Genomic DNA, 14,573 nt, shown 5'->3' on the forward strand with positions numbered 1-14,573 from the left:
TACCTATTTTATATGTTAGAGTTTGAATTTCAAGACTACTATATATAATGAAAATATTCATCACAAAATAATTCATAAAGATCTATGCTGCCTATCATGTTAGACTTAACTACACATTGTCATGTTCCCAATATTTCCTAATTCGAGCATTCATTATTTTAAGAGTACTGTCGTTAACTATGTGAGTCCTCCTAAGAAGTCATTTATTAAATGAATGAAGTTTGAAGGTATTGGGTCAGTGAGGGGAGTCTAGTCTTGAAACCCTAGAAATTTAGTTGTCTAATATTTTATTTATTAGTTGAAAATGTTTCACCCTAATTCAGCAGTTCTCAAACTAAGCAATAAATTGATAAAGAATAGATTTTCTTTAAAAGATGCATTTTGTGTCTTAGTTTAATGCCTTTTTTCAAGCAGCTTCAGAGGCACATGCTCCTCAAATATATTAAAATACTATGTGTTTCTTGAAAATTCAAATAAGTGTATATCACTCTATTAATTATACCAGGTAATAAAGAGCATATTTAAAGCTAACGCATGTAGGGCTTCCCTGGTGGCACAGTGGTTGAGAGTCCGTCTGCCAATGCAGGGGACACAGGATCGTGCCCCGGTCCAGGAAGATCCCACATGCGTCCGGAGCCTGTGCTCCGCAACGGGAGAGGCCACAACAGTGAGGCTCGCGTACCGCAAACAAAACAAAACAAAACAAAACAAAATAAAGCTAATGCATGTAAATGACATTTTATTTCAGACCTAAGGCAGCTGTTCTGGAAACTTTCCGTTGCTTGGTGTTCCTAATGCTGTGTAGATTGGGTCATCTGAAGTCTTTCATCCCTTCTTTGTCATTTGCTTTTGAGGTAAGATATTTGCTTTAGGTAGCTATAGCAGGATTAAACATCTGTTGCATATTTAATTCATTCATTCAACAATGTTTTTGTCTATTTATTTTGTGACTAGTATTTGTGGGAAATTTTTACCCATTCACTTACGTGCCAGTACTTATTTGTTGTGTCACCTTGAGCTAGTTAATATTGTTGAGTCTCAGTTTTTTGGTCTCTAAATTTGGATGGATACTATTAACCTTCATAAAGTGGTTGGACAAATTGCATTGCATGATGTTTATAAAGAAAGTAGGCCATGTAGTTGTTTCTCAACAAGTGGTAGAAGTGACTTTACAAAAAGTTTTTGGCAGAGTCTCTGCCATTTGAGATTTTTCTTTTTAGGCTGTTAAAGTGAAAATTGTGACTAGGATGTTTTGTTAATTACTTACGAGAGTTAATAATTCTATAGGAATAAAATCATTAATGTAATTGAGATTTTTCTACAACTGAAAAATATGTTTAATTTGACCTGTTAGGATTAAAACTTATCTTCCAAGAACACTGAACTTTTGCATTCATATTTATGATTTTGAATCTTAGATAACTGTTAAAAAACATAATTCTCATCGCTGTTGTTTTAATGGACATGGTTTTATTCTTTTAAATCAAGGGTTATATTGTTTAACTTTGGTGCTGAGCAACCCGCCAACATCCTCGGAATGTGCATTGTGTAACCTTATTTAAGCATGAAACATAGATGCTAATATTCTTTCCAGTGTTAATGGAAAACTGAAAGAGACACTTTCATAATTGTGTAATAATTATAAGTTGGGACAGACGCTTTGGAAGACAATTCAGTGATACTTATCAAATTACAGATACTCATACCCTTTGACCCAGCATTCCACTCCAAGGAATTTGTGCTACACAAATGTTACGCTCACACGTGTGCAAACTGATGTATATGCAAAGTTAGTCATTTGTAATGGAATGACTGAAAACAACCTAATAGCCATTAATAGGGAACTGCTTAAATTTTGTGGTTCACTCACAAAGTAGAATATGCATTTACCAATGGAAAGAGCAAAGTTTTTAATACCAGTATGGAGCATTTATAAAAAATACATATATATTTGATCTTGCTGCATCATGTGTGTATATATTAAACAGAGAGAGAGAGAGGGGAAAAGAGAGAAAGAGAAAGAAAGAGAATAAAACTTGAAACAGGAGAATCTGTGAAGTATGCTACCATACAAGGCATATAAGTATAAAAATGAAGAAGGGGAGTTATATGCATATAAATGTACAAATATTTTTACATGTATGTAAATGTATACAGAAATATAAACAAGATCCTTACACGTGGTTGCCTGTGGGAAAGTGAATTGTGTGACTAGAAGAAAAGAATAGGGGGAAGATTCTTCATTAAGTTAATATTTTTTGGTACCTTAAAATTTCTGAACCATGTAAATATATTTCCAATTTTTAAAAAATCTAAATTAAAAAAAATGAAGTATTAAATCTTAGTACCAGGATCTTGGATATCATCTAATCTAACATATATATTTAAATAGGCATTAAATAAAGTTAATATGTCTACATGTCTTTTGTTTCTTCAGGATACAACCTAAAATCAAAATAATGAAGCATAAATTGTACATGTTTAATGAAGTTTAGTAATATAAATGCAAAAAAAACCCTTAAAAGTAAAAAAACATAGCATTTTCACATTTTATATGAGGGAAGGCCTTCTAATTGGAGGCATGAAGGAGAGTAATTCCATTTAATGAACCTACTCTTGGGTATATTGTGGTAGTTTATCTTAAATGCTCCAGAACAAAGAGAGAATGTAAGTTCTTTAAGTTGTCCATGTTGCAAACGTGAAAAGGAATAGTTACAAAAAACACTGGGGTTTGTGATGGTGGGATAGTGAAGGGCAGTGTAGTGTGTCCAGCTTTTGAGGGTGATGAACTCTAGGGGTGAAACGCTATCTGTTTACTTAAATTAGTCAGTAGGTGAAAGCGAATGTTAGGACTTGAGCTTTGAAGCCATATTGTCTGAATTTGATTCCTGGCTCAGGAACTTACTTTCGCTGTGTCCTTGGGCAGTTATTTGATCACTTAAATATTCTTAACTTCCTCATCTGTAAAGGAATAAACTAATAATGTCTATCAAATAGGGTTTTGAGAATTAAATGAGATAATCTATGTAAGAGATTTAGTACAGTGCTTAACACATAGTACATGCTTAATAAATGTTAGGTGCTATTATTATTATTTTATATGAGCTTAAGGGTCCCTTGAAATAATTTTTTGGCTTGCCACGAGATCCAAAAGTCAAGTTTGGGAACTACTGACATAGGGGTTGGGAAGGAGAAACAATGTTGAACTTAATGTTATGGTAATGGATTCTTAGCCTGACACTCACTTTTTTGGACATTGGACTCTGCCTTAGGTCGTTCACCTGTAAAATAGGTTTAACGAGAGCTAATATGCATAGAGCTCATACTATGTTCTAAAAGACTTGCCTGCATTATTTCGTTTAGTCTTCATGTCAAACTTATGATGTGATTAGTATTCTTATTTTCATAATGGAAAACTGAGTAACAGGTTGAATCACTTGTTTGAATTCACATAGGTAATATGCAAACAAGTCAGGATACAGCAAAGGCAGTCTGACACCATAGCTCTTGATCACTAAGCAATGTTTTCTTCCATGTATTGATAGCAGTACTCACCTACCTCAAGGGGTTTAGATGAAATTTCAGATGCAGTGTAACAAAAGTACCTTGAAAAATGTGGAGAGCTAAAAGGTCTTATCCATTTAGCTGCAAAGTGCTCTGAAAAGACTAATAGTTTGAATAAGTTACCTCTGAATTATCTTTGGTTTACGATTCAAGGAAGGGAGGACCATGGCCAAATCTTTCAAGCTGCTTACCTGTTCTTTCCAGAAAGGCACACACATGGCCAGTTCTTCAAGAACAGATATTGCCTGTGATTTGCCACTAAAACGTTTCCTTAAAGTGGTATAATAATGATGTCTACTCCATGTGGCTTGGTGGAAAAATTAAATGACACAAAGGAAGAACATATGAAGCACTTGATACAGTTTAATTATCATTATTCATATTACTATTATTACTGCTATTATTGTTGTTATAAAAAGTATTTGTACTACTATTATCATTATTAAAATATTACTATTATTAGCCACTGAATTTCCGAGGTTAAACCTGAATAAGTCTTCTCTGACCAGAGGTCAATAACTATGTGGTAAAGACTGGGCAAGTATTTTATTATCAACATTATTACCTGTGAAATAGGCTTTTTTCCACTTCTTTTTAAAGTTCAAAAATTTAAAAATTAAAACCAGTTACCAAATCTTGTTTCCTAATTGTGAATTTCAAATTTGTGTTTTCCTAACATTTTTATTTCTTAGAACTTTATGTAAATCTTTGCCATTTATCAAAGTTTTACTAAAACTGTTCTTTGCACCCCACAAGTTGTACAGAAACCTAATGAATGGCCTCAGTGACTCCATTCAATATGAATTAGGACTGACTGACTAGGAGTGATTATTCTACAAGGATACAGTGTTCTCATCATTTTTCTTTGAATCTATCATTAGAATCAGAGACATTGAAGCAATTAATCCTCTTTCCTTTATAAATCAATGTTGTATGTATTGCCAACATCAGCTTGTAGCCCGATGACTCTTCTCTGTTTATCTCGAAGGCTGGTTGGAGATTGTCTGTTATATTGCTTTATTATGTAAGCCAAATTCCATAGGTCTGCATGACAACAGTCCTACGTTAAACAAGTGTACTGCTGACCACACCTGTTCAGCTAAAAACACATACGCACAAGCACACACAGACTGGAAAAGTGATCTTAAATTATTTTTCACTTAGATTATAAAAGAGCTCTTAGGTAGTTACAATTCTGAGTCAGAAATACAAGGTATGAATCTGATCCTGTGACTTCCATGTGGAAGTTTTATTCCCTTTAGCTTGGATCCACGAGAGCATTAAGTAAGGGTGTGGTGCTCTTGCTATTTATAAATAAAATTTACTGGTATACAAGAGCATAGTTGTCTATCTAGTGCCTGAAATGATTAGTCCATGCCCTTGTACATTTCTTTTTGGATAGATCAATCAATATCTTGACTGACTCACATACTTTTTAAAAAACTAGCTGTTTTATGTATAAGAAATTTGACAGAAAACCAATCACCTCACTGTTTCATTCACTCATTTCTCACTCACATAAGCAACACATTTTTTTTTTCTGCTGGCTCAGGTACAATTTGTTTTTTCTAAGATCACCTATGAATTTGTGATTGATTTAACTTGCATCAGTAGCTTTAAACGTGTCTAACCTGAAAGACACTTAAAGAAAAGATAGCAAGGTCAAAGATGAATAAATATTTTGATAAGTATATAGGTATATAAGATAATGGGAAATACTTGTTTGCATATATTTTGATACTATATATATTTTGTTTCACATAACTTTTTATTTAATTGAGGAGATAGTTTAGGGTACTGGAAAAAGCATTGGCTTTGAAGTCACACAAATCTAAGTGCCATTTCCAGCTCTGCCGATTGGTTGTATGGCCTTGAGGGATTATCTAAAATAACCACACCTTCGTTCCCTCAACAAAAAGGAGAATAAAAAACTTATGGAAGTTGTTTTTATGTTCAAAGGAGTAAAGAGGATAGTCTGTAGAACCTACCATAATATCTGGCATGTAAGTAATAATTGTATCCACTTATCTATGCCATATTCACACACACACTACATACACAAACTACATACACACATTTAAAACAATGTTTTGAGAACTAGGGCATTAAAAGCAATGAAAACAAAAACCTGAGAATAACTGCTTATTAGTTGATTCCTAAAGAACATGCAATGTCTATAAATTTAGACCTCAGAAAAACCCTAAATTCGTACAGTTTTTGCTTGAATCATTAAAATGGAAACACATCACTGTTAAATGGTGAACCAACTTATGTCTGCTGAAGATGTGCACACGAGGGGAGTAGAATTTGAACAAGCAGAGGGGAAGGTGGAGAGCACTTGACTGAAGGGAGATTACAGTGAAAGGTCTGGAAGCAGGGGTGGCCATGGACTGTTTGAGTGATGAGATGAAACTAGTGACAACAGCCCAAAGAGTGGATCCTAATAGGAGGTAAACACATGCTCACAGAAGACAGAACCAGCCTGCCTAATGCTCTAAGTGGCAAAAGGAAACGTTTATTCAACACTTACTGAACGCCTGATCCAGCAAAAACATAGCAAAAGCCTTCCCTTTGTGAGCTCGATTTTAATCAGTGTATTAAGTTTTGATTGCTGTAAAAAACTTACCATAAATTTAGTGGCTTAAAACAACACACATTTACTGTCTAACAGTTTCCATGGGTCAGGAAGTCAGACACAGTTTCATTCTATGCTCTCTGCTCGGGATCTCAGAAGGCTGCATTTCAGGTGTCCACTAGATTGTGTTCTCATCTGGAGGCTTATCTGTGGAAAAATCCACTTCCAGGCTCACTCAGGTTGTTGACAGAATTCATTTCCTTGCAGCTGTATGACTTAGGGCCCCACTTTCTGTGGCTTTTGACTGGAGGCTGCCCTGAGGTCCCAGAGGCCGCCCGCAGGTCCCTGCCATGTGGGCTTCCTCTGCACGGCCGTCTACTTCATCAAACCCCAAAGAGAAACTCTTGCTTCAGGAAGGGCTCAGGGCCTCTTTGAAGGATTTTTACGCGATTCAGCCAGGCTCATCCGGGATACTCTACTTCTGTCAGATGAAAAAGTAGATGTCCTCTTGGTGCCCTGGCCACATTTTCTGCTCCTTTCCTTCCTGCTTGCTGAGCTCCGGGCGTGCGCAGCGTTCTAGAAGCGCGCTCAGTATACCCTGCCTCAGTGCCTTCGCTCTTGATTTTACCTCTGCCTGCTGTTTCCCAGGAGTCCACAGGGCCTTTGCCCTCATATCAGCTCTTACCTGAAATGCCACCAGCCTTCCTTGGGTACCGTTTTTGTTGTTGTTGTTATTTTCTAATTTTACCTCGTCCACCCCTGATTTAATTTTCCCCTTAGTATTTATATGTATATAAGTATTTGTCTGAATTATCGTCCGTACTCTCTCCAACTGTGGCAGACAGAACCTTGAGTGACCCCATAATCCCTGCCTCTGCTGTTTATGACCTGTCAGCCTATATAATCCCCTGCCCCAGAATGTGAGTGAGACTTGCGAATGCTTCTAGCCAATAGAATATGGTAAAGACTTCAGCATTTATTTGTTGATTCAGTAAATGGTGAGTGAACACTGACAGCACCTCCTCCACAGCTATAATCACCCAAATGGGAGAGAGCAAGTTGTTGGAATTTTCACCTCACATAGAATGCTGAATTAAATATTGAATACTTCAAATAACAAGGCATGCCTATTCAGATGTCCCTTGTTATCCAAATGGTTGATCAAAATGCGTGTGTCAGGAAGTGAAGGGAGGTTTAGCAGTTCTTGGCAGCATCATGTTTCATGGAGTCTTCCTTTCTTCTTTTTAGTAAAATTCAACCTTCTTTGCTGTTTAAGTTATCTGTTCCTACAAAACAAACCAACCCCAAATTTAATGTCTTAAAATAATGAAGATTTATTATTTCTCACAATTCTGTGGTGTTTCTACCGCTGTTTTAATGTAGGCTCACGCATCAGGCTGTATTCAGCTTTAAGGGTCAGCTGGGCTGAATGTACACAAGGGTCACATGAGGGGATGTCCATTTTGGCTGTTGATGGGAACACCTTTATTTTCACTCCACAAGACCTCTTTCCAGTGGACCAGACCAGGTTTTTAACCTGGCAATTTCAGGATCATGACAACTGAATCTGCCACACTTCTTGAAGCCTAGGCTCTGGAACTCAAAAAGTGTCATTTCCTCCATATTCCATTGGTCAAAGAACATCACCAGGCCAGCCATTGTTCAAGGAGTAGAAAGATAGACTCCATCTCTTGATTAGAAGAGCAGGCAATTATAAAAGGGTATGATGAATTTATGGCCATTATCTAATCTACCACACTTGGGTTTTATAATTATTTAGGTTCATCTCACAATGATGATTAGTACATCACAGGATGTAGACATAGTTGCCTGAAGCCATCTTAGTTGGTTCATTTCAGCTGTACATCTGTCCTCATTATGAATGTGGAGAATAGACTGCAACCAACTTTTTTTCATGAAATATATGCTAGTCTGCCATAAACATACTTACGGATTTATGTGTAAAAATAACACGCACAGGCACGCACACACGTGTGCGCGCGCACACACACACACGCACTGACTTATGATATTCAATATAGAGCAGTTTTGACTAATCTATTTCAATATTATTCAAACCTCAAATATTTTTACCAACCGTACAAAGTTTGCATTTATGAAAAGTACCTATATGTTTTAAATAATACTTTCTTCATATCAACTCATAATTTTTCCATTATAGTATTTCTTATACATTAAGTTATATAAAATAGTTTTTAAAAGACAGAATGAAAACCACCCACCTTAAAAATAAATATTACAATACCAGTGAAGTATTGTTAACACTGTGATGTGCTACCTGGGTGATCCTACTCTATATCACACTCCCACAGATACTACCATTGTTTTGTACTTTGTGTTTATCATTGTCATGCTTTTTCTAAACAAATTCTAATTTTTTTCATATATTCTTAAATTTATCACTAAGCAATATTTGATTTATTTAAAAACTTTGAGTAAAACAAAATATCATATATGTATAGTTTCCTGCAATTTCCTTTAATTTACTGAACGTTTTGTTTCTAAAATATAGCCTTTTTATTGCATGTATTTGTACTTTATGTACATTGTATGACTATATCCAATATCCATTCTTTAATCTTTGTTTCTAGCTTTTACTTTCACAATGCTGCAATGAAAATTCGTGCACAGGTCTTGTAGTGCACATGGCATATATGTAGTTTCTCTGGGGTTATACAAGTAGATGTGGAATTGTTGGATTGTAGGATGTGGCCCGTTTATATTCCTAAGAGAACGCTAATTTGTTTTCCAAAGTTATTGTAAAATTTACCACTAAAAGAGTATAAATTCCCTCCTCAAAGTCAGAATTGTCAGCTTTCTTAACTTTTGTTCATCTGGGGGATTAAATGATATCTCATTGTATTCCTAATTACCATCTTCTTGTTTATTACTGAAGATGATCATTATTTCATCTTCATTGGTTATTTATGTTTCTTTTCCAGTGATATGCACTTGCATATCATTTACCCATTTTTGCTATTTGGTTGTTATTTAGTTCTTCTGCTTTTTAGAAATTCTGTGTATGATACCATTCCTTTGTCATTTATATTTGTTAAAAGTATCTTTCCCCAGCTTGTAGTTTGTCTCATTGCCCCTGGATTGAACTCAGATAGGTTTTATTTCCACAGAGTAATGCCATATAATAGTATACTACCTCCACACATAAACATGATACTACCATTCGTTATTATGAATTCTGATAAACATATACTTTTTTCTTATATACATAGTGCTAAATATATCCAGCTACAGTTTTTCCTGTAACTACCAGTATAAGCCTATATGAATCTTGGACAGGGTTATGAATCTAGTCTATAATTATGCAAAAATAAAAAGCTAACATATAATATGAAGTTTAATTCCACAAGCCTGACTTCTTTAGCAAGGTTTATGGGCTGTTTGAATTTTAAATACATAGATCAGAATTTCTCCTATCCTTTTTTAGGAGAAAGTACTCAAAGTTACTTCAGAATCTTTACATTATATCAAAACTGCTAAAATACTGAAATGCTCCTATGTCCATAATGCTACGTTACAGAGAATATATGAGTCTTCTATTAAACAACCCAAATATTAGCCATTATTTCCTGTTCATTAGCTATTTATCCAATAGGTGAATATAAGCCACTTCACCAGCCAGATCACTGTTCCAGAATGTAATCCCTTTTGTACTCTTTAAATTAAGAAATTTGAAAATAACCTGCATGTGACATATTAGAGTATATGTTTTATAGGACATAAGAGATTTTTATTTTTAGGAAAATATGCAACATTCACGGAATAGTATAAAATACACAAGCATTGAGGTTATTAGCAAATTTCCTTTAGATTTTTTTGTGTGTTCATATAAGAAAGTTTTTCACTCTTCTGCCTTCACCTCTAATTCAATTTAAGTATCATTGCCACTTTCTTTTAAAATGTTTTTATTCTTTCACTCTCCCTTATATTCCTTGCATTTTTATTATCTAAAGATATAAAATTTTCAATGTATAGCACATACAAACAGCAAATACTCTGTTCCAGGTCCTGTGCAGAGAGCTTTATGTGTGTAAACTCATTGACAGTGCACATGTATCTCTCATGTCCATTCATATACTGTTCTGTAAGAGTGGATAGAACATAAGTAATGCATTGAATGTGGAGCAGGATTAGTAGCAAGTGAAAATAAACGATTGGGGTGATTTATATGAGGCTCCTTTTTAAAAACTCCACTGCCTGTGTTTTTTCTAGAAATAATTACTTTTTCTTTCTATGAGCAACAAAATACTTGGTAACCAAAATAAAACAATATTAGAATATAGTACTGCTTTTTTTGTTTTACGATAGCACAAAGAGACTACATTTGACACAGTGGATTGTAGATGATCACGTTAAAATTCCTGAAATTTACTGGCCCTAGTATGAGATTTTTTAAATAAATTTTGAATCTACATACAAGAAAATATTAATCCCTGATCGTTTTCTATGTATCATATTTTCCTATTAAGATGGTTAAAAATTAAGAGATATAAATATATCTTATATATTTTACCCACCTGTCCCTTCTCCCTTAGGCTTTTATTTGAAAAGTACTAGCCTGGGCATCTACAAAATACGGTTGCTTTTGCAAATACTTTATCTTCAAGGAAATTTTCACCATCAAGCACTTTTCCCTACATTTTAATACTATATGAATTATGAGGAACACTAATTTTACATATTTCTGTTAACTTATACTCAAATCATCAAAGCATAGGTATTTTATGAAAATTTTACATCAAAATATATTGTTTTTAAAAAATATTATAAATGCCTTTCTTTTTGTTTAGTTTTTGTTTCCTTGCTTTTGCTTTTTGCTTGTTTCACTTCTCTTGTTTGAAAACAGGAAGTGATTACTTGCCCAGAGATTAACTAGAAGAGAAAACATGTTGAATTTATTTCGATATCACAAACTTTGGAATTTTGAGTGATTTCTAAAATGGATACCATCTCTCTTAATTATATTGCTTAGATAAAAACAAAAATTTAGGAATGTTAGAAGTCTAGCGTTCTGCATCGCCCCTTCCTGACCACTGAACCAGTTTCCATCCTGTTGACTCACATCACTACATTTTTCATGGCTGTCCTTTTACCTGACTTATTTGTGGGTATAATCTACCAGTGTCAGCATAGTGAATTACGAGCAGCAGCTTAAGGTAAACATCATTTACTCATAAGAAATTATTTCCACATCACCTTGGTTTTCGACTTGGCATTAAAAAAAAAAAGAAATCCTGTCCTTTTTTATAATCACCTGTTTTACATTTGAAATAACAAAGAGCCTCAAATTTTGCCTTCTCTAGTTTGAGTGTGCCACGAGCTGTGCTGTGATTTATGACCTGAGCATCCAACACTCTCCGTATACACTAACAAGATGACCCACTGCGTTTGAAATATATCCCCCAAATGAAAGCAAACACAGCCTTGTGATATAAAGCCTTGTCTTCATGCAAGGAATGAAACATACACAAGTTCTAATTTTTAGTCTTTCTTTTTTGCATTGCCTTTAAGAATGGCTAAAATAAGTTAAGATCCATGGGTGGACAGGATTTCACACAGTAGATGAGGGCTCTAAGGGGAATCCTGACCCTGAGAAAAAGGTGCAGGGATACTTGGCAGAATGTCAGCATGGTTTCCACTAGTACATGACAGGGACTCATTATGGGCTTGCTGTTGCCTGTAAGCTGGTTTCACTACCATCAACTATGAGGCCAGAATGCCTGGTTCCAGATGCTCTCACCAATTGACCGTAAAATTGCTATGCATTTCTGGCCAAACCCAAGATTTTAAAAGCTCCCCTTCCCCTCCCCTCAACACCCTAACCCCCAATTCCCTCTAAAAAGCTGCTCATTATTCTTCCTTTGCCCCCTGATCTCAGCAAAAGAAATACTTCTGGAATCAATTAGAAATGTCTGCCCTTGATGAGGTTTGCACGTGAGTTTGGAGTTGTGAGGCTTTGATAGTGGCAGCCAACAGCTGCAGTTTCAGGTGGTAAAATCTAAGAAGGAATTTTCCAGGGTTTATTTACCGTCATAAAAATTTTAAAAATAGGCAAGACACGTTAGGAGACTGTCTCATATGCCTTTGAAAATGAAGTTAAATTTGGATTATATATTTATTTTATCTGCAGTGAGCAAACTGGAGATCTCTGATTGGGGGAATCTTTCCATTGCTTTAATAGATTGTGTCAAATGGTTATAAATTCTGGAAATGGGGATCTCCTTTCTGAAGGTTAATCGTAAAAGAACATCTGTTATTTCTTCTGTCATATTAATTGCTTGACAACTAAAGATAGTCAAGGTTAAGGGAAGTCAAAACCCATTTTCTGAAAATAATGTGAATTAATACTGTGTAATACGTTTGCCTACTCTTTTTCTCTCTAGCTATATGTGTATATGTTATTTAATAAAAACTATAATAAGATTTTTTTTCCTTTTTAACCATAGTTATTTGGTAAGCTTTTATTAATGCTCATTTGATAAGATGCTATAAGCTTCTTTTTATATTTTGTGTCCAATTAAAGCACATCAGCTATTGTAGCATGAAAATGACATGATTTTCCTAAAGCCAAATTAAAAGGCAGAGTAACACAGGTATTCAAATTATCACTGGGCACATGTCCGTTTCTTTCCTTAAGTACATGACATGCTTCCTGGAAGTCTGCTTCTGTTTCTCCTGCTGGCCAAAAAGCAGAGAAAATTTCAATGGTACATTTTTAGCACTGAAATTTTCACTCATGCCTTCAAGAAATATTACCAAGTTTTTTTCTCAGAGGATCACCATTAAAAACAGAATTTTAGTTCCCAGAACTACCTATTACTTCTGTAGTCAAATGGAACTTTAAGCACCTGTTATTTCCTCTTAAAGTATTGCAATTTCTACTTATATAATGGTGGAGAGGTATGTAAAAGGAATTTTGTGTCTGTTTCTCTGGTAGTATCTTCATATTTAACGGCAACAGAGGTAAGTTTAAATTTGCATTTTTATGAGAACTCTTACCACATGTGCAGACATCTGCCTACCAGTTAGTCTGGTTTCTAGATTGAAGTATATTAGTAAGACTAAATGAATAAATTACTGTATTATCAAGTGTACCTAATATAGCATACAATTTTATTATATTCATGGAATAACTTTAAGTAGGCTGGAAAACTCAGTTGCTTAAAATACCTAATGTCACATGTATGCCACAATGTAATAAAGGTCAAAAAGACATATATTACCTAATAGTTTGCTGGGTAAAGTAGCATACCAACAACAACAAAAACCAAAAGAAACAAGACTGAACAACTTAATTACCATCTTTCAAAAATAATGCCTTATTTATCCTTCTCAAAGTCCTCCATATGCTCTGCATGTATTGGTGAGCCAAACTTCCTTTTACTGAGTAAAACAAAAAAAGCTATATGCAGCCTTTAAGAACATTCTAAAAGTTACTTCCTTGTGATCAACTTGTTACAGAAAGGAAAAGCTGACTAATTTGTTCATTCCTTTTCTCTGAGATGAAACATCCCGTGTGTTTTCTAAATATGTTCAGAACTAAGAGCAAAATCTGTCTGTTTGGTATTAAGCCCATTGATAGTTGCGAACCCGCTAATAACCATTTGGACATGCAATCTCAGAGAAAAGGATCTAGCTGATGGAGAATTACCACCTGACACCCTTACTTGTGACTCCTAAGTTTGCTGTTTAACTGGTATTATCTTCTCTTCACGCTTACATAATGGATCAGGGAATCAGCTGATACAGATTAAAAGCTAATATGGATTTTCAACACAGCTTATGCTGTGTTTTATATTATTCCTACCAAATTCAGTACTTGTAAGGAATTTGATCTAGTGTACAGCCCAAGAGGATACTACCTCTTTTAAATTGTGTTTGTTTATGACAGTGTCTGATACTGGCTCAGCCTAGCTTTGTACAAGTGTTTAAAATACTGTGATGAGATGGAGAAAAAACTGGCATCAGGTTCCAGACACATGGATGTTATGAATTAACAACATGAGGAAAGTCACTTAGTTCTCAGTTTCACCATCTGTAAAGTCAAGGGAATGAAGTTGATTTCTAAAGTTACTTCAATGTTTAAGGTTTCATACTGGCTATGTAATTTTTGAAAAACAGATTAAATAGATACTATTGGTTTACATTCATATGATTAATTCACTAAGAAGAGTGCGATTCTGAGGAATCTTTGGGAAATGAAGTATTGACTCTATGAGATTTTTCAGTACATGATGTGTGAGAACATAAAAGATAGGCCTGGGACAATAATAATCCTAATCGTGCTTTGCGAGAATTTAATTGCACCTGCATATAATCACTTCACCCTTTTCAACCTAGAGTCACTCCAAACAAATGAATAATCAAAACAGATTTTAAAAGTTTGCTTGCTATA

The 14,573-nt window shown here is 34.8% G+C and overlaps 1 protein-coding gene across 1 annotated transcript in view; it reads left to right on the forward strand.

Annotated features, from left to right (window-relative positions):
* The window catches only part of AGMO (alkylglycerol monooxygenase), a 374,037-nt gene that overhangs the window by 223,212 nt on the left and 136,252 nt on the right, over positions 1–14,573 (forward strand). The window contains exon 14 of the mRNA XM_082846263.1: positions 749–854. Coding sequence (XP_082702389.1) covers positions 749–854 — 106 coding nt within the window. The remainder of the gene's footprint in view (positions 1–748; positions 855–14,573) is intronic.

The sequence above is a fragment of the Leucopleurus acutus genome (genome assembly GCF_964270905.1).
Source record: "Leucopleurus acutus genome assembly, chromosome: 9".
NCBI classification, from domain to species: domain Eukaryota; kingdom Metazoa; phylum Chordata; class Mammalia; order Artiodactyla; family Delphinidae; genus Leucopleurus; species Leucopleurus acutus.